The sequence below is a fragment of the Sarcophilus harrisii genome, chromosome 1 (genome assembly GCF_902635505.1).
Source record: "Sarcophilus harrisii chromosome 1, mSarHar1.11, whole genome shotgun sequence".
Lineage (NCBI taxonomy): Eukaryota > Metazoa > Chordata > Mammalia > Dasyuromorphia > Dasyuridae > Sarcophilus > Sarcophilus harrisii.
The window spans coordinates 651,056,533-651,077,419 of record NC_045426.1 but is presented as its reverse complement, the minus strand read 5'-3'; the positions used below and the strand labels follow the sequence as shown (position 1 = coordinate 651,077,419).

The 20,887-nt window shown below is 39.1% G+C and overlaps 1 protein-coding gene across 1 annotated transcript in view; it reads right to left on the bottom strand.

Annotated features, from left to right (window-relative positions):
• Positions 1-10,843, bottom strand: part of LOC100913482 (adhesion G protein-coupled receptor E1) — a 37,075-nt gene extending 26,232 nt beyond the window's left edge. The window contains 5 exon segments of the mRNA XM_031947799.1: positions 978-1,135; positions 6,031-6,127; positions 6,169-6,232; positions 6,234-6,337; positions 10,831-10,843. Coding sequence (XP_031803659.1) covers positions 978-1,135; positions 6,031-6,127; positions 6,169-6,232; positions 6,234-6,337; positions 10,831-10,843 — 436 coding nt within the window.
• Positions 10,844-20,887: the final 10,044 nt, after the last annotated feature.

Below are 20,887 nucleotides of genomic sequence, written 5' to 3'. Positions count from 1 at the left end.
CCTAAATATTGTCTATTCAAATTTATCCCTGCAACTTGGGCTCCCCTGGGATCTTTATGGCCAAGAATTGGTGCCCCCATGAGTCAATAAGACAGCACTATCATACCAAGAAATACTCATCAGTCTTTTCTTGAAGACCTATAGTTAGGGATTCCCCCTATTCCCTGGAATAGCCTAATATCCTCTTTGCAGCTTCCATCCCTTCTTCTGCCCCCTAGGATCAATTAGAAAAAGTCTAACCCTTTTTCTGTATCAGAGGCCTTCAAATATTTGAAGACAACATATGGAGAGATCCGTGGCACAGTGGATAGAATGCCGGGCCTGGACTCAGGAAGCTTTGCGCTCAATTCTGACCTCAAATACTTATTGGCTATGTGACCCTAGGCAAATTTTTGTACCTCAGTTTCCTCAATTGTAAAATGAACTGGAGAAGGAAAAGGGAAGTTACTTTAGTATCTTTATCAAAAAAAACTGCAAGAAGGGTCACAAACAGTTAGACATGACTGAATAACAGTATAGTCTTAGAGATTTGCTTAAAGCCCTTAAAATCTTATAAGATTTTAAATGAATTTGTCCATGGTCACATTAGATCTGCAGTATGGATAGAGGGGTGACTTGAAATTAAGGCTATTTGGTCCTGAGTCTGGCTTTCTGTCCACTCTGCTTTATTACCTCTCTATTTTATCCAAGTCCTTCCCAAAATGGCATACCCAGAACAGAAGAGATGCTCACTTGCTTTTATGCTGCAGCCCAGCCCCTGGATGAAGCCCCCAGGGTACTCTCTAGTTCTGGTGTTCCACAAGTAGATGGATAAGATACCTTTTACCTCATCCAAATATCATCTTTTTTATGGACTAAAATCATGGTTTTCCTTTCTGCTTCCATCACTCCTGAGGCTAAAAAGTCCTCAGGGTCCAAATTCCCTGCCCTACTTTGTTAAAGATCCCAGACAGATTCACAGGAATGCCTTTACTCACTTTTGCACTGTGTTCCTTGGTTTCGGAAGCTCACTTCTGAAGTGCTGGACTTAGAGCCAAGGTTGCAGGTGCAGGAATAGTTTCCTGGTGCATTAGTACACATAGCATGTGCTGGACAAGCTGTGACATCCATACATTTGTCCACATCTGGGGATTGAAGAAGAAAATGCCATCATTCCACAAATTGACCATTGCAATCAAATGCTTTTGGAACCCCAAAGCAAGACAATCTCTATGAGTCACCCACACTGCTGCCCCAAGGGCTAAAGAGTGGAAAATATTCTACTTATGTACTTTTTCCTATGTGGGACAGTAGCATCCACAAAAACAATCAGAGACTCTCAGAGTAAGAAAAATCAAAAAGGGGTTTATTATGATCTCACGATAAAGGGCATTTCTTATATGACAAGGTGTTTGTCCATAAAAGATTGCAAAGCATAATTTCAAAACACAAGATTAAAGAGCCTAAATGCAGAAGTTCCCAAAGCCCCTTTTACCCCCAGGCTGGCCGTTTCTCCCAATGTTTGGGGGAGACCAGGCTTATATTCTAATCATGGAAATCTAACTCAGAAACAAAAGAATACAAGTCAATAATAATAAATTCTTAATTTAAGTTTCCCTAGAGAACTGAGACACCAGAAGATATAGAATTCAAAGCCATCATCACCTTTAAAAGAAGAACTGAAATGCTAATTAAGAAGTGATGGGAAATAGGAGGGGACAAAACCTGCAACTTTTTAGCTATAGCTGTATTTCTTATTATAAAGTCTCAAGTCACAATTAAAATATAGTTTAGTGCTATATTCCCACGAGTGTCTTCACTCATAATTCCAAACATTCCTATCTCTCCTTTATTTAGAGTCAATAAAAAAGCTTATTCTCCCAGTTTTTTTTGAGTCTAAAGAATTTCTTTCAACCAGTTGGAGTGGGGAGGGTGTGCTCTAAGGGAATAAATAGCAGAAAAATTCGTCACTGCCTAGAAACTGTATAGAATGTTGCTCTGGCAAGGGATAAGTTATTTTCTCTCTTCTCCTATACCCTCCTCCTGTTTTTACCCTCACCAGCCTGTCTTTCCTGTTACCTGCCCATAATAGCTAGAATTCTTTCTCAAGCCCTGAGTTCTATAGGTCACATAATTAAATTTTCAGGAAGATGTGGGGTCAATCCCACTTGATGCACATTGTGAGAGGACTCTGAGCAAGTGCTTTTGTTTCTCAGTCCCCCAGATAAGGGGTGTACAAATCACAGCCTGGAATGTACTTGGGAAAAGAGAATAGATAAAAAATACAATAAGACATAGATAACAGTACATATGTAAACAAACTTAACATGAGAATTCCGCTGGGATTCTCACACATAGCTTAATGACACTCATTTCTATCAGACTTAGATACCACTGCTCTGAACTGGTAAATTGCCACACAAAAACCAATCTACATTGGTTAAAGGAGTTCTTCCAGTGAAAATAATTTTCTATACCAATGAATTCATGAGAAAGATTTTTTTTTTTATGTTTAATGTTAAATATCTAACAAGGAAGAAGAGAATTTGAATCTGGACTTTACTTGACAGGAAACTTACTCTAACAATAATTAGTGACTGCTCCATAGTCTTAGCAAGTTGCCTACAGTGCACAAGTCCAGGGTTCACCCAGCCAATGTTTAGCAGAAGCATTAAATCATACTGCCTCTTAAAAAGCATTTCTTTTTTTAATGTTAATTTTAAATAATAGTCTATTCCTGGATCACTGTATTGCTGAGAAGAGCTAAGTCAATCTTAGTTGAACATAGCACAGTGTCATTATTACTATGTACAGTGTTCTCTTGGTTCTGCTCATTTCACTTTGCATTAATTTGTGTAAGTTTTTCCAGGTTTTTATGAAAGTAGCCTGTAAGAAACAAAATATCTTACCAAGAACTCCACGGACTAATAGATGAATGCAGGAAAGATTTATTTTACATTTTTGCAAAAATGGTTGCCTAGATTAATAGACATATTTCTGAAACTCCAAAAACAGTATTTTTCCTTTTCTGAAGCACAAATCCCTCCCCTGATTCCCCATTAATTGGATGTTACAGGAGTTACACATGAATCTCCACTCCTCATTACATAGTCAGTCTCTGCCCCAAAGGAGCTTATATTCTAAAGGGGAAGGTAACAGAGGAAGGCTAGAAGCAAAAATCCAAAGATTATTTTCAAATCTCAGACCACCTCCTCTGATTACAAAAGTCAGTTCCAGCCACCAAGGAGCTTAATATTCTTTTGGAGGAAGATAGCCTCCACCCTTGATTATTCTTGATTGTCCTTGTGGTTTCAGTTTTTCATAACTGTTTCCTCCTTTTTTCTTTTTTTAATCATTTAGTTTCCACATCCTTCTCTAATCCCTAAAATCTGGATAATACTTTTTACATCCCACTTCATAAAAGTCTATTAACCCCTGCACAGATCTTCTTACAGAATGGATAATTAATCCCTCAATTCTCTGCTAATTCTGACAGGGATGTACTAGAAGTAAAACTATCTCCAATTTCAACATTTGTTCCTACTTTTCCAGCCAATAACTAATCCAGAGTCATTCTATTTTCCCATGCTATTTTGCTAGTGACATCTAACTACTCTGCTATTCCCTTCATTGCCTCTCTGGTATAATTTATCTAATAATATTTACCCACCAAAGTAGGAATGATCCAAATCCCAAATTAATTAGATTTTTAGCCTGCATTCATCAATTACTATCCTTGACTTAATTCTTCCTGATTCAGTCTTACTTTCTTCATCAAAAATCAAGGATAAAAGTGATATAAATTGTGTCCCCTTTAACCTTTGGGGGCCTCCTGAAACCGTGGTCCCCTTTAATCTGTGGGGGAAGTGTGATTCTGGGTCTCAAGCTCTCCCCTGGGAAAAGCACAACTTTTCCAGACAATACCCTGAAGTTAAGTGGTTTCATTCAATTGGAGATCTTGATCAATCATCCTCTATTGAACTGACACAAACAACTCTCAGCAGTTCAAACTCCCAGTTAGGTAATCTTATTCAATTTTAAATTGAATGGAATTGAAAACCAGTCTCTCAGGAGTTGTCCCCCATCTTTGGGCCAAAGATCAAACTACATGCTCAGATATCTTTGCAGACATCTTAACAGACTTTGCCCACTGGTGAAGATATTCTCTTCTCAGTGTTAACCTTTGCTATCTTCCTAATAGGACCTTTTGCCTACTAATAAGCTTGTCTTCCTAGCAAGCTGGCTTCTCAATGGCAATAAATCCCTTTTTGCCACACAGATTTCGGGTTTGCAAATTCTTTCACATAGGACCTGTGTCTCCGACCAGAGGGGATCTCCCACCCCAATTCTTGCACCTCATCGTTTGTACCTCATTATCTGAGCATGAGGCAATCTGTAGCACAGACATAGAAATTGCTTTTTGTTCAGACTCTTTGAGGAGTACTTTATCAATTCTGCCCAGATATTGGTGTCTATCTGTTTGGGACAGTGACCCTTACCCAAATTAAAAATCAGAGACTCTCCAAGTAAAAAAATAAAAGCAAAAAAGAGATTTATTATGCTCTTGCAAGAAAGAGCAACTCCTAACAGACAAGGTGTCAATAAAGGAGTGCAAAGTACAAACAGCAAAACAAGCTTTACAGACCAGAAACCTCCCTTGCCCTTCACCAACCTTTTCTCCGATTGTCTGGGAGAATCCAGGCTTACACTCTAAAAGTCTATCCCAGAAACAAAAGAATATTAGTAAATAACAAACTCTTAATTTAAATTTCCCTAGAGAACTCCTATACAAGCAGATATTCTTGCATGAGAAAATTCTGTTACCTGAATTCCTAAGCCATTATCTCCTTTAAAACAAGTACTTAAGTGCTAATTAGAAGGTGGCAGGAAATAGGAGGGGAAATGTTCATCCAAGACAATCGAACACCTACAGCTTTTTGGCTATAGCTCAACTTCTTATTGTAAAGTCTAAAGTCACAGTTAGGGAATAGTTAAGGGTCACATTCCCATGAGAGGTCTTCACTCTGTCCCATTCATATCAATTGCCTTAAATCCTTGACTTGATTCCAAATCTTCCTAACAGATCTATACCTATTACATCTATTCTCAAATTGCTCTTTGATTTATATTTTCTAAATGTCCAGCCCTTATAACAAACCAAACATTATTCCAAATTGGACAGGCAGTTCCATAAAATCCTCTTTCTCTATCAGGATACAAATATATATTTTAACTACTTGTCTGTAGCTAGTCAAGCCTCTAAAATTCTATAATTTGACAAGCATTAAAGTAAATTGTTTGTAGGATATCTTTCTCAGCAATATTAACCCAAATCTTAACACAATGTCCCCCATCCTGCGTCCCAAATAAAATTCTATGGCAGGGGAATAGATTAATCCTATATAACCTCCTGCCTTCACAGAATTGATGAATTCCATACAGGGAACCCACTCAAACATTGTGTAGTTTGGGATCCATTTACCAATAAATTCCAGTTCCTTCCTAAATAAATGGGGCCCAAAGCCCTTTGGGGTATGGGGCAATTATTTCATCTTCATCTTCTGAAAGTACTTCTTGCTGACAATGGACAATGAGCTGGGCAAGTGTCCCATTGGAGGAGTTTGAGCTGATTGAAGATAAAGTGGGTTGAGTTAGACTCCTGAAGCTGGTTAATCCATCTGTCTAGTGCTGATAATTTGCAGGTGAATTGATAGAGGAAAACAAACGGAAAGGGGGGGGGGCGAGGGGGGAAGGGGATAGAAAGAGAGAAGAGAGGAGAGGAGAGAAGAGGAAAGGAGAGGCAAAGAGAGAAGAGAGGGGAGAGAGGAAGAGAGAGAGAGGGAGAGAAGAAGAGAGAGGGAGAGAGAGGCAGACAGACAGAGACAGAGAGAAGGAGGGAGGGAGAGAAACACACACACACACACAGACAGAGACAGAGAGAGACAGAGAAGAGAAGAGAAGAGAAGAGGAGAGGAGAGGAGAGGAGAGGAGAGGAGAGGAGAGGAGAGGAGAGGAGAGAAGAGGAGAGGAGAGGAGGGGAGGGGAGGGGGAGAGTTCCCAAAGGTAATGCCAATACTGCAGGTACAGACATAACTTCCTGGGGTATCCCAACAGGTATAATTCTAGGGGCAGGCTGTTTCAGGCCCAGCTGAGACAATCCTAGACACCAGATCAAGTCATCAGTGGCACCATGAATATTACCTCTACATTGGAAAGGCCCTATCTTTCCAGGGACCCAAGAGTTCCCTCCCAAGAGAAGAGAATCCAGACAAACAGCTGCATTTGTATTTTCCAATGGTGTTGGTGCATTTGGTATTGGGACCACAACGATGGGGATTCTCAGGACATTCATCCACATCTAGGTAGAAGGTGAATTTGGTCAAAAGAGTTCCCTACACTAAGGCTCCAAGGCTAGTTATTATTGTGAATGGGAATTAAAACAATTTTCTGTTTAATTATTTCCATCATATGTGATTGTTCCCGATCCTGTTTGGGGTTTTCTTGATAAAGATCCTCGAGTGGTTGGCCATTTCCTTCCCCAGGTCGTTTTACAGATGCAGAAACTGACACAAACAGGGTGAAATGACTTGCCCAGGTAGTGAGTGTCTGAGGCCAGATTTGCACTCAAGAAAATGAGTCTTCTTGCTTCCATCCTGGTACTCTATCCAGTGCCCGCTATGGAAGCATTTACAGAAAAGTTAGTATTGGTAATTCTCCTTTATAGAGTTAAGAAGGAAACTCGGAACATGTCAAGATCTCTAAGTTGGAAGAGACCTCAAAGGTTCCCTAATGGAACCCAGACCAAAGCAAGAATCCCTTTCATAATATTTCCAACAAGTGGTCATCCAGATGCTGTTGAGAGATCTTGGGTGATGGGGAAAATCAGTACTCCTGTGGTAGCACCTTCATTTCTGGAGAGCTCAAATTGTAAGGAAGTTTTTTTCTAAGTAAATCTGTGCCTTTTAAGACTTTAGCAAATTAACAAGTCATAAAGGCAAGTTACAAAGAAGTAAAACTGCCTCCTACTTAAACTATATTTAGAATTGACTAAAGATTTAGGCTCTTTGTTGTGTAAGTCATTTCTATATATTTTACAGGATGTGAGATTTTGAGGAACTTTTTTTTTGAGGGGGAGAGAGAAAGAAAGACAGAGGGACGGAGACACACACAGAGAGAGACAGAGAGAGAGAGACAGAGACAGACAGAGAGAATGAGAGAGAGACAGAGACAGAAAGAGAGAGAGACAGAGACAGAGACAGAGAGACAGAGAGAAAGACAGAAGGAGAGAGAGAGAGAGAGAGAGAGAGAGAGAGAGAGAGAGAGAGAGAGAGAGAGGAAGAAAGAGACACAGAGACAGAGACAGAGAGACAGAGACAGAAAGAAAAACTCAGACAGAGACAGAGAGAGAAAGAGGCAGAGAAAGATTTACCTCAAGGACATAGATCATCCTTGTACCTTTTCTGAAATCCTTCTTTTGCATATACTAATAGGAAAACCTTGGAGTTGTTAATTGCTTGTTTTGTTTTGTTTTGTTTTTTAGTGGGAACATTGAATCTTAGAGAAATTAGTGATTATCAGACAAATGGTCATTGCCTTGTTATGGTCTAGCCTGCAGAGATGAAGATTGGGGAAAGGTTCTGGGTGACTCCCCCAAGTTAGGGGGAGCTCCATCACCAAGCCCTAAAGCAGGAGGAGTTGTCAAGAGAAAAGACTCAACTTCAATTCTCCTATGTCCAACCTAGTAAGTGGTAGTTGATTGGTCACTGTCCTTTATCTTAAAAGGACCCAAATAACCTCACTAGGGTGGAGTCCAAGTACAACGTGTCCAATTGTGACTGCTCAGACCAATAGGAGCTTGGAAGGCCCTACCACACATTGAGCACAGATAGTGCACAGGAACATTTGGAGTGGAGATGTCTCTAAATCTGCATTTCTCGTTTTCCTTTCAAGCTACTGCAAATCTCTTTTGCCCACAGAGTTGGTGGCCAGTCCATCAGGATTGAGATCTCTGCTGTAGTCGTTGAACGCTTGGCAGTTTAATTATTTTTTTTTCTTCCTTTTTTTTTTTTTTCTTTTTTATTTAATAGCCTTTTATTTACAGGATATATGCATGGGTAACTTTACAGCATTAACAATTGCCAAACCTCTTGTTCCAATTTTTCACCTCTTACCCCCCCACCCCCTCCCCTAGATGGCAGGATGACCAGTAGATGTTAAATATATTAAAATATAAATTAGATACACAATAAGTATACATGACCAAACTGTTCTTTTGCTGTACAAAAAGAATCAGACTCTGAAATATTGTACAATTAGCTTGTGAAGGAAATCAAAAATGCAGGTGGGCATAGAAATTGGGAATTCAATGTAGTGGTTTTTAGTCATCTCCCAGAGTTCTTTTTCTGGGCATAGCTGGTTCAGTTCATTACTGCTCCATTGGAAATGATTTGGTTGATCTCGTTGCTGAGGATGGCCTGGTCCATCAGAACTGGTCATCATATAGTATTGTTGTTGAAGTATATAATGATCTCCTGGTCCTGCTTATTTCACTCAGCATCAGTTCGTGTAAGTCTCTCCAGGCCTTTCTGAAATCATCCTGTTGGTCATTTCTTACAGAACAGTAATATTCCATAATATTCATATACCACAATTTATTCAGCCATTCTCCAACTGATGGACATCCATTCAGTTTCCAGTTTTTAGCCACTACAAAAAGGGCTTTGGCAGTTTAATTGAAAAAGAACCGTAATATCTGGCATCTTAACTACCAAGTGATCTTCAGATAAGTGATAACCCTCAGAATCTAGGCTTTAAATGGGCTTTTGTCTATTCTGGGCTAAAGGACTTTCTAGAAGAACACAGCCAAGGATCAGAGCTGGGTTTGGGTTCATCAAGGAACAAGCTCAGAGAGTCCATTGGAGACACTATAACATATAAAGAGCAAACCTATCTGAAACCCATATAATACAAACATGGAGGCCCCTGCAGTTGTGAGTTATCTTGGCCACATATATTACATAAAGGTGTACTTCCTAACACTGCACTTCAAGATCATGTTCTCTGTCCCCATGGACATGGCATGTATTTGTGAGAGAATGTTTTTCAAGTTTTTGAAAGGGGAGGATGTTTTGTAACTACTAACTGCTATGCCATTTAAGCAAATGGATTTACTAAAAGCTAAATCAATCAGTTGCTTCTGTTTCTTCAACTGAAAAATGAGCTGGAGAAGGAAATGGTAAACCATGAGGGTCTTTGCCAAGAAAACCTCAAATAGGTTACCAAAAGTCAGACATGACTGTAAACAACCAAACGAGTTCAATCTACTAGTTGATTGTTCAGTCTAATAGCAGTAGAGTTTTGTTTTCCAATATTACAGAATTTTCTCAATAAAACCTATGATCTTTCAAAAGAATTTAATACAATCAATCATCCACACTGGAAAAACAAAATGAATAAACAGTGCAGGTTTTCCAGTGTGCTTTTGAATAGAGGAATGACCTTGGAGTTTGCCTATCAGTACATTTCACCTTGAACTAGCACTTCATTTGAATAGGAAGACCAGAACCTTTGGAGAAATGGTGCAGCATCTTCAATGATCATAGGATTATGGAATTACAACAAGACCTTAGAAATCACTCATTTTACAGCTGAGGAAACTGAGGCCCAAGATTATGAAGATAGTAAGGGACAGAGCAGGGATTAGAATTCAGGACAGCTGGGTGTAGTGGGTCAGTCCCACAATCCTAGGTGATGGAGAAAATCTTGAGTTGAGGATAATGGATCTTGAGCTCAGGAGTTCTGGGATGAAGTTGGCTAAGAAGATTTAGTGTCCACACTAAGTCTAGCACCGATAAGTTGGTTCCTAGGAATATGGATTGACCAAGTAGGTTGGCCAAGGAGGGACAAAGCTGACCAGATGAGAAATAAAGCATGTCAAAGTTCCTGCACCAATCCAATTGGATCAATTGGACCAATCTTGAGCCAATGAGACTGAATCCATGAGAGCCACATGTGTAGTTTTATGTGTAGATGGTTATGAATAGCTCCTAAACTTCCAGTTAGGGTGGGATAGGAAAACCTAGTCTTTTATTATTATTATTATTATTTAATAACTTTTTATTGACAGAACCCATGCCAGGGTAATTTTTTTACAACATTATCCCTTGCACTCACTTCTGTTCTGATTTTTCCCCTCCCTCCCTCCACCCCCTCCCCCAGATGGCAATCAGTCCTATACATGTTAAATAAAACCTAGTCTTTTAAAAAAAATTAGATTGAATTAAAAAAATTAAAAATAAAAGAATTAATGACCATCTCCAAATTCAGCCTACTTTAGCTTGTCCCCGCCTCTCAAGACGTTCACTAGTATGAAGATCCATAACTTTCCTACTTTTATTCCCCAAATGATACAAAATGACTGCCAGTCACAGACCAATCTTAATGAAATTCATATTGCAAGTTATTCAAAGGGCAGTAGAAAGATGCACAATGTATAAAAAGATAGGAGCTAATTGTGGTACAAGAAGGAGGGATAAAGGATGTTATTATTACTATATTATATTATTATAAAAGTTCAAATGCTTCGTGAGTATATAAAAAATTAAAGTTAAAAAAAGTGAAGGAATTCTCTAATGCTCTGAGTGACTGCACTATAGAAAATTCATGGAATGCCATCCAAAGAGTCACGTGGGATGGGAAGGCTAGAAAGGAATGTGAGTCATACTGCCAGCAGAAGAAGTGGGAGGGGAGAGAATCTAACCAGTCATCTAAATAGAGCCATGTTCACTTTCTAACTTTATTTTATTAAAATTAGATTTGCATTTTACAGGAATTCCCTCCAGTCATACCTACCTTGGCACTCCATTACTGGGTTTTTCCTATTCCTCATTACAAAACTACTTTTGCAGGAGCCTATGTAGTTTCCTGGAGTACTGATACAGATAGAATACTGTGGGCATACTGTGGGATCTGCACACTCATCTTGATCTGAAATGTAGAGAAAAGGATTACACAGGATCATGGCTAGGATAGGAGTAATACAGTGTAATCTCAGTCAGTTAATACATATTTATTGAATGCTTATTATGTGTCAGGCACTGTACTAAACCCGGGGGATACAAAAAGAGGCAAAAGATACTGTCTTCCTGTAAGGAGTTCACAGTCGAATCAGATAGGCAACATGCAAAACAAATATGGGCAAACCAGTTATACACAAGATAAATAGGAAATAATTCAAAGAAGGAAATTGCTAGGTTTTAGGAGACTTGAGGAAGGCTTACTGTAGAAGGTAAGATTTTATCTGGGACTTGAAGGAAGCTAGAGAAGCAGGGGGGAGGGGGCAGAAAGGAGGAGGAAGAACATTCCAGGCATGGGAGATAATCAGTGAAAATGCACAGAGCCTAGAGATTTATTATCTTTTTCTAGGACAAGCAAGGAGGGTTGTATCACTGGGTTGAAGAATATGTAGAGAGAGGGTATAAGGAGTAAGGAAACTGAAAGGGGAAGGAGATTATGAAGGACTATGAGAGTCAAATAGAAGATTTTATATTTGATTCTGGAGGTAAAAAGGAGGCATTAGAGTTTATTGAGTTGGAGGGAGATGTGATCAGATCTAGACTTTGATAATTGAATGGAGAATGGACTAGAATAGAGACTTAGAGCAGGGAGATCAACCAGAATTCTAAGACTTACTAGGTAGGGAGCATAAGGAATGAGCCCAGATGAATATAAAAGTGTGTGTGTGTGTGTGAATGGTCCTGGAAACCAGGATAATGGTGGGACCATATCTCCCAGGAACTTTGGTTGCAAGGTGATGGTTCCAATGTATTCTCCAAATCCCAGATTTTAACAGTCCTTTCACCCACTCTGTGGCTCTTTTTCTTATAAACTATGAATTTACAAATCTAATTAAATTGCCTTTTTAACCATGAATTTGGGATCTGAGTGGTTACTGATTGCTTAGATTGAGAAGAGTTACCAGTGGCTGGGAACCAATGACTGAGAAATAACTACAGGGAAAGTTTGGCTTATTCCCATTTTCTCCACCAAGTGCCTCAAGCCTGAACTAGTCTACAGGAACTCCCCATGTGCAGGTAGAATGGGCTATTACATATCTGAACCTATCCTATCACCCACTACCTACAACTAGGAAACAGGCTGAGATAGGTTAAGAGAATTATATGAAGTCATCTGGTTTAAGGAGCAGTGCTAGAATCCCCACACAGGCTTCTGACTACAAATCCAATGCTCTTCTTGATACCACATCATTCTGCTTCAGCACCCAACATATAGGAAACTGGGTGGCACAGTGGATAGGCAGTTGAATTTGGAATTTGGAAGTCAGGAAAACCTGAATGCAAATCCTACTTCAGACTGTGTGACCCTGTGTAATGCCTTAGTTTCCCTGCCTTAAGTTTCCCTGAATTGTAATACTTCAGTTTCCTTGATTGTCACCTCCCCTTCCTTATCCATTTTGACCCAGAGAATAGGGGTCTCAAAGCTCTGGCCATTCTTACATTCCAAGGAATGTAAAACTCCAGATGGTTTATCTCAAATGTTTGGGTAGATCAGGCTTCCTGTCTCCTGCTTTCAACCCCCAACCTATCAGAATTTAAAAGTTATGGTCCTTTCCTGGAATTTCCACTCACCCAGTGCTCTGCCTAGCCTTGCCTTTGTTTCCTTGATAGCTGGAGATTTATAAAAGTCTCTGAAATTACTTGTTGATTGTTGGATTCTTTGAGACAAGAATCCCATACAACCGGCTGGCTATGGCTAGTCCAAATTCTCCACTATTAAAATATTTACCTCAGTTTCTCCAACATTATATCTGGACAAGAATTTTAATCTGTTTTAGCCTCAATTTCCTCATGTGTAAAATGGAGACATAAGAGCACTTACCTCTTAGGGTTATTATAAGAATCAAATGAAACAGTATTTACAAAGTGCTTTGCAAATCTTAAATGCTATATATATTCTTATTATTTCCTTACAATTGCTTTGAAATTAATACTACCATATCTCCAACGAGGCTGAAACCCCTTACAGTAAGAAAATTATTTCTCATACTTATAGTCTATATAGTCTCTATCTAACCTATATAGGTTACCCATAAGTCTTCACCCACTCCCACCTATCCCCCCACCCCCTCCATTCTTAATTTCAATATCTCTCACCTTCACATTTCTCATTTGGGTCAGTGAAAATACAATCTCCAGAGGCCAGGGTAAATCCAGGGTTACAGGAACAGTAGTATTCCTTTCCTGTTTCTATGCATCTTGAATTATTAGGGCAGGCCGTGGGGTTCAGGCAGTTGCTGGATGATGGAAAAATTGGAGGACCTAGACCCAAGGAAACCATGAGACATTCACATGCAGGTAGGTTACATGGGGCTCTCCAAATTGATGTGTGGTAATAATAATAGATCACATATCACAAGTCCAATGCTTGGAATATATCCATCCCCTCCTTATCTTTGCTTCTTAGAATAATCAGGATCCTTTAAGACTTGGCACAGAGATCCCTTATTCTGAGAAGTTACAGCTGATCTTTCCCATTGTCAATGTCCCCTCCCTCTTCAAACTCACTTCCATTTATTTCACAAAAGCACAGGATTTCAGAACCAGAAAGGGTATCAATAGCCTTGAAGATCCTGAAGAAGAATCCCTTCTAATCCCTACCTCTCTTTTTTTTTTTGGATTGGAAACCTTCCCCAGGAAATCATGTCTTTGGGCCGCTCTCTGTGCCAGTTGTTCTTTGATCCCTTCTTAAAGGGTACATAGGACCAGGTCGGTTCCCCATTATCTTCCTTCCTTGGAGCTTTTTTTGCAGATGATTGGCTACTGAGTCAAAAGAGTTTTCACTTAGTGGACTTTTAAATAAGAAACAAGATATGCTCTCACTGTCTTCTCCACTCTAATTGTGTGGATTTGACTTTATTGCCTCATCCTTCCCAAGAGCAACTCTGGCACCTACATGCTTGGGGTGGTTACAGCATGTCCTTCACTTGTGGGCCTGATACTTTATTTCTACTGCCTTTTTTGGCTAGATTTCTTCAATATCTGAACCTGAGATGAACCTTTTATATATGGACTATTTCATGGAGAGTTTGAAAATGTCTCACTCCACTCCACTGACTAGAAGAGGGGAGGATATCTGCCTATCAAAGTCCTGGGAAGCCATTCAGTACTAATGAACTTCTTAGAGATTAATGCCTTTGTCTACACTCCCCAGCCCTGCCTGTTCCTTCCTAATTCCTTTTTGAAGGAAGCGGCTTACCTTCCTAGGTCTGTGTCGTCCTGGAAGTGAGACAGACTAAACCTAGAAGAAGATAGAAAAATTATATTCTGATAGCCAACATGTCATCAACAATCACTTATTAAATACCTTTAGTATGCCACATAAAAATTATCATCTATTATCATCACAATAAAAAAATCTCCTTCTTCCATGTGAGATCTCAAAGGCCTAGGAGTATGCATGTCTGGGCTGTCATTTTATTGATTCATTCAGTCCACAAACATTGATGATACAACTACAATGTTCAGAAACATGAAGTTCAAATAAGTACATTGAGAGAAGGGAGCTGGATTTGGGTGGGAAAGGTAGGGAAACAGTAGGATGCAGTCAATCAACAAGAATTCATTAAGCACCTACCATAACTATACTAGGTGCTAAGGATACAAATAAATGGAATCAAATAAATCCTATCATGGAGCTTATATTGTGAGCAAAACACATCTGATTTGGGGCTATCCTATATTACCCAAGAAATAACAGGAGATCTCAAAGATTATAAATTTCCCTGCTAGTATTTTATTAACATATTTGAATCAATTAGAGATATTTGCCTATAGTGCTTTTTTTTCTTCAATAGTATTTTATGTGTGAGTATGAGAAGCTAAGTTTGTACAGATATTAAAACAAGATGAAGGGAGGGGTGAAATATCTTGTTAAGTTACTTTTCCAACCAATCACTGTGTGAGTCAAGGAGGTGAAGAAAACTGGAAAAATAAGAAAGGGCCAGATCAAATGATCCTTGGGGTAATAGAGAGACACCAGAATTTATTAAACAGGGGCCTAGAAGGAGGAGAATAATGAAGCCTGGGATTAGGGAAACTCTTTGGAGACTGCTGGGAGGATGAACTAGAGCAGGAGCAAGCTTGAGGTAGGGAGATCAAAGAAAAGACTATTGCAATAGTCTATTCCAGAGGCAATAAATTCTCCTGAACTAAGGGAGTGACTGTATGAATAGAGAACACCAAGGGGATATATGTGAAAAATGTTGTAAAGAGAGAACCGACAAAGTTTGACAATAGATTGGTATGTAGGATAGGTTTGCAAGCCTGGATCCTGGGAGGATGGTGGTGACCTCCATAGTAACAGGTAAGTTAGGTAGATGGGTTTGGGGGAAATATACTGAGGTCTCTTTTGGGAACGTTGAGTTTGAAAAATCTCTGAGAGATTCAGTTGGAAATATCCACAAGACAGTTTGCAATTTGAGATTGTCACTTGGGAGAGAGACAGATTAGGGCTGTATATCTAGATCTGGAAGTCATATGAACAGAAATAGTAACTGAATCCCTGAAGGGTAGGAAACCAGCATTTATTAAATACTTACTATGTTTCAGGCATTGTGCTAAGTGATTTATAAATAATTTCTCACTGTATCGTCACACAACACTGGGAGGTAGGCACTATCATTATTCTCATTTTTATAGTTTAGGAAACTGAAGCTGTGACTTTTCCTAAAGTCACAGAGCTAGCAAATGTCTGAGTTTAAATTTGAACTCAGGGTAGTTCTCTCTATCCACTCCCATTATCCTGGGAGATGATGAAGTCACCAAGAAAGAAAGTAAAGAAAGAAAAAAAGATGGTTTAGGACAAAGCCTTGGGGTTCATCTACCATTAGGGGAGATTACAAGGATGAAAAACCAATAAAGGAATCAGCAAAGGAAACATCAAGCAGATAGGAAGGAAACCAGGAAAGAAGGGTATCCCAAAATCTTAGAAACAGAGAGTATCCAAGAAGAAATGGTCAATATATCAAATGATGCAGAAAGTCCAAGGAGGAGGATTAGGAAGAGGACATTTGATTTCATTAAGAAACTGTTGGAGGAGTATTACACTTCAGGAACTGAAGTTAACAAAGAAACTTAACACAGTTAAGACCAGAGAGAACAGTTTCAATTGAATCATGATATTAGAAGGCAAATTACAGAGAGTTAAGAAGAAAGGAAAGGAAGTTACTAAATGTAGATGGCTCTTTTCTCAAGTTTGGTTGAAAAAAGGAGAAAATAGGATGCTGAGTAGTATAGTTGATAAGTTCTTGTGGGGATCTTTTAAGGATGGGAGCTAACTGAGCCTGTTTGTAGGTAACAGAGAAGGCAGCAGTAGAGAAGGAGAGAATGAAGAACCTAGAATGAGGAAGGGGATGATAGCAGGGATAATCTGGAGAAGGCAGGAGGCTATGGGATCCAAGGACTATATAGAGAAGGTGACCCTGTTTTTTCCTCTCTGAAATGAAGGAATTGGGTTAGAAGAACCCTTTCAATAGATAATCCTATGACCCCCTGTTACTCAGGTCCAGAGAAAGGAAAGCACTTTGTTCCAGGTCCTATGATGAATGAGCGGCTCATTCCCTTATCCCTATCTGACCTCACACTTATCTAGCAGAAGAACAATTCCTCTTCCCTGAATGATGCTGATGTATCGGGGTCTTCAAAGAGGAACCTCTTCTTCTTTAGCTTGCTTTTGAGTGATAAATGAGAGGGGAGGGAAAACTCTTGACCACAGGAGAAGGGCCCACTAGCAAATGAATCTTGTTTTGCTGAGTGTTCACCTCTAAAAGTTTTCTATTTTAAAATAAATATTTATAGTCAATTCTAATGTTTCCTCTTGGAAAAATGGTTGGAAGCCCAAGGGAAGAGCACAATGTGACGGTGAAGACAAAGTTTCTTTTGGTCTAAGGAAGCAGAACCCAGGTAAGAGAATGTAGCTCTCTGAGGGAACTAGGAAGGTGAACCAGCCCCTCCTTCCCTCCCACCCTCCTTGCATCAGACAATGAAAGGAACCTGAGTTCTAATCCTAACTCTGCAACAAATTTGCAAATAGTCTTTTCTTCTTTGTTCAACTTCACAGATATTTATTAAACACTGACTACAAGAACAATACTTTGCTAAGTCCTTTCAATTTCATTGAAAAGGGGCACAGAACTAAGTCTATCATAGTTGATCATTACATAATCTTGCTATTATGGTGTATAATGTTCTCCTGGTTCTTCTTACTTCACTCAGCATCAACTCATGTAAGTCTCTCCATTCTTTTCTGAAATCAGTCTATTATGCTAATCATTTCTTCTAGAACAATAGTGTTACATTACATTCATATACTATAACTTACTTTTTTCTCAATAGTATTTTATTTTTACAAATACATGTAAAGATAGCTTTCAACATTTTATTTTTGTAAGACTTTGTGCTCCAAATTTTTCTCCTTTCCTGAAACCCTTATCTCCCTCTTCCCCAAGACAGAAAGCAATCTGATATAGGTTAAATATGTGCGATCCTTTTAAACATGTTTCCATATTTGTCATGTTGTGCAAGAAAAATCATACCAAAAGGGAAAAAATGCAAGAAAGAAACAAACAAAAAAGGTGAAAATGCTATGCTTCAATTCACATTCAATCTCCAAAGTTCTCTCTCTGAATGTGGATGGCATTTTTCATCTCAAGGCTACTGGAATTACCTTGAATCACTGCATTGTTCAGAAGAGCCAACTCCATCCCAGATGATCATCACATAATCTTGTTATTACTTTACACAATGTTCTCTGGCTCTACTCATTTCACTTCATTTTACATATGTGGAAATTTAACTTTAGAAAGGTTAAATAGCTTATTGAGAGTCACATTGCTAGTGTCTTTAGGCAGTATTTGGAATAGGGTTCAAGACTCTATCTACTCTATGACCTTGCTGTGTATAAAGTGAAAAAAGGCTGGAGAAGTAATCTGGGAAAGACCTCAAATATGAGGTTACATATTCTGGTTTTTATCCGAGAAACAAAAGATGACAACTATGGGTTTCATATGAGAAAAACACAAAAACTTGATGTTTTAAATCAGAGAGTTTTGTGTTAATAACATGGATATGGACAGGCAGAATGGGATTCTTGACTCTACTCCGTAATCCCTATATTTGCTTTATGTATATTATGCTTTTTATAACTGCCCCGACCAAATGGTCATTTAAATATCCTCTGTGCTATGGGATCCTTTCAACATCCAGGTAAGGCAAAGTCAACAGAGGGTGTTGAACTCCAAGCAGAACAGTATGGTCTGTGTTACTGAGAGCCAGGAGGAGCGGGGCAGGCCAGGATGTTGTGACCAAATCTAGGGGAGACCAGGTAGATTGGTCTGAAGCTAGGGTATGGCCTGCCCTACCTCATGGCCTGGGGTTTCTCAGACTGATAGCACTTTCCTTAGGGCTGCTTTTTCTCTGGGTGACCTTGAGCAAAAGTTCATAAAAGGCTGAAGGAAGCACTGTTTACTAGCTGCCTTTGCTTAGCAAAAATAATGGTTTAGGGATAGCTAGGTAGTACAATGGCTAGAGCACACACCCTGAAATCAGGAGGACCTGAATTCAAATCTGTCTTCAGACGCCTACTAGTGTGAATCTTTTCAAGTCACTTCACTCCAACTGCCTCCAACAGAATAATAATAGTATTTATTACATTATAGTAATATATATACATTATAATAGTTATATGATGATAGTGATGACGATGATGATGATGATTTAAATGAATTCTTAGATGGAGTAAACCATTGTGTCTGTTAAAAAACCTCTGGAAACTACTGAGGACTTTGAGCAAGATACAAATGTAATGAAACGTGATGAGAGCTAAGGACTAGGAAAGAGATTTCTGCAGCCTGTAGAATGGACTGGAGCAGAGAAGGGAAAACCAGGGATGTTTAGTCTGGAAAAAACAGAGGGTGGACCCTGGGGAGGGGACAATAGGTCTTCAAACAGTTCAAGGGCAAACAAGTAGAACAGAGATTAGTTTTGCTCTTACTGGCCCTAGAGATGCCCTGGAGCTGTGGAGTGGAAGCAAAGAGGCTAGAGATTTAGTGTAGAGTCAAGAAAATCTTCTTAATCTTTAGGGGAAATCCTAGGCATTGCCAAATATGTAATAGTCCGCCTAGGGAGGCAATCGACTTCTTCCCTAACTTCATCTCACCCAAGGCTGCTGATAGGCTCAGTCTGCAGGAATTCACCCACCATCTGACACTTTCTTGCTTTGTTGGCCATTTCCACTTTCAGAAAGTAGAGGAAGCAATGAGAGAAAGTGCCTCTTTTCTGACCATCCAGAACTGAATAGGATGTGGAAGTAAAGACAAGCTGGGAAAGGATTAGTTTTTCCTAGTTCAGAAGAGGAGAGGAAGCTTTGAGTAGTGACTGGTGTGAACCTGACATCAAGGAGCCCTGCATTTGAATTGTATTTCCAACACTGACTAGATTGGGAACCATAATCACTCACCATGATCATGACCCCCAGCCTCCATTTCCTCCTCTATAAAGTGACAATAATAGCATCTACTTCACAGAACTGTGGGAATAAACAGTACAATTTCTGAATAAGTTTTTGTAAATCTTAAAGCACTAAATAAATGTGAGCTATTATGTGTTTTTGTTGTTATTATGAGAACTTCAGGGCAGTTGTGGGGAAAAATGTTTTGTAAACTTTAAAGAATTGCAAATATGTGATCTATAATTATTGTTTTATTTAGTAAAGCAGGTTTCTAAAAGTCCAGAGTAGGGGAAATATGATCAGATTCCTCAAATAATGTCAGATTTGGATAGTTTTACCAAAGTAGTGATTTTTTTCTTTTTCTTTTTTTCCTCTTTTATACTTTGTTATAAGGGATGGCTCTCTGGGAGGAGGGAAAAGGATATTTTGGGAAATATAAGTGACAGAGAAGTAAAACACACTAACATCAATTTTTAAAAGTCAAAAAGATAAAGTAGTCCTACCAGAGCTTTTATCATTTAGTTCAATTCAATAAACACTAAATACTTTGTATATGCTGGCATTGTGCCAAATTTATACATATACAAATGAGAAAGACAGTCCTTACTCTCAAGGAGCTTACAATTTGGTAGAAGAAAATACACTAAAAGAAGCTTTTCTTTTCTTTCTTATATATGTTAGTGTGTGTGTGTGTGTATATATATATATATATATATATATATATGTAAAAATCCCTATAGCTGGGACACCTCAAGCACCTAGAAAGGTTTGTCTGGGTTGTCAGAGCTCCACACTATGTGTGGACTGGGGTTGCCTGGACTTGAAATTTTTTGCCACATCTCAGCAAAGTTCCTTCTTGACTAAGGAATCTTTACCACCTTTTCACCCTCCCTGGGATGCCAGAGAAGGTAAGGCACTATAGGACTAAGAATTCTAAGGCTCATGGCCTTAGACAGGACAGTTCACCTATCCCTAAATCTGCTGAAGGGAAATTGAGAGTAGACCCCCATCCCCTGTGACCCCTGGGCCCTTATCTCTTAAATCAGATTCTGAAACCTCCTGGACCCCACTTCTGTCCCTCCCATACAATTTCCCTTTTGGATCTGGACACCCCTTCCTAAACTCTAACCATTGAGAAAAGTAGTGGATTATTAGGGCGGACCACTCAGCATGCATGAACCTTTTTCAATGCCAGATGTTTCCCAGATTAAGGAAAAACTTGGCCATTACTCTGAGGATCCCACTAGATATATTGAGGGTTTTAAATCCTTCTCCCTCCAATTTGATTTTACCTGGGGAAATATTAATATCATTTTCTTCTTGTTGCACCATAGAGGAGAAAAAGAGAATCTGGGATACAGAAGTTTGGGGATGATATGGTTGA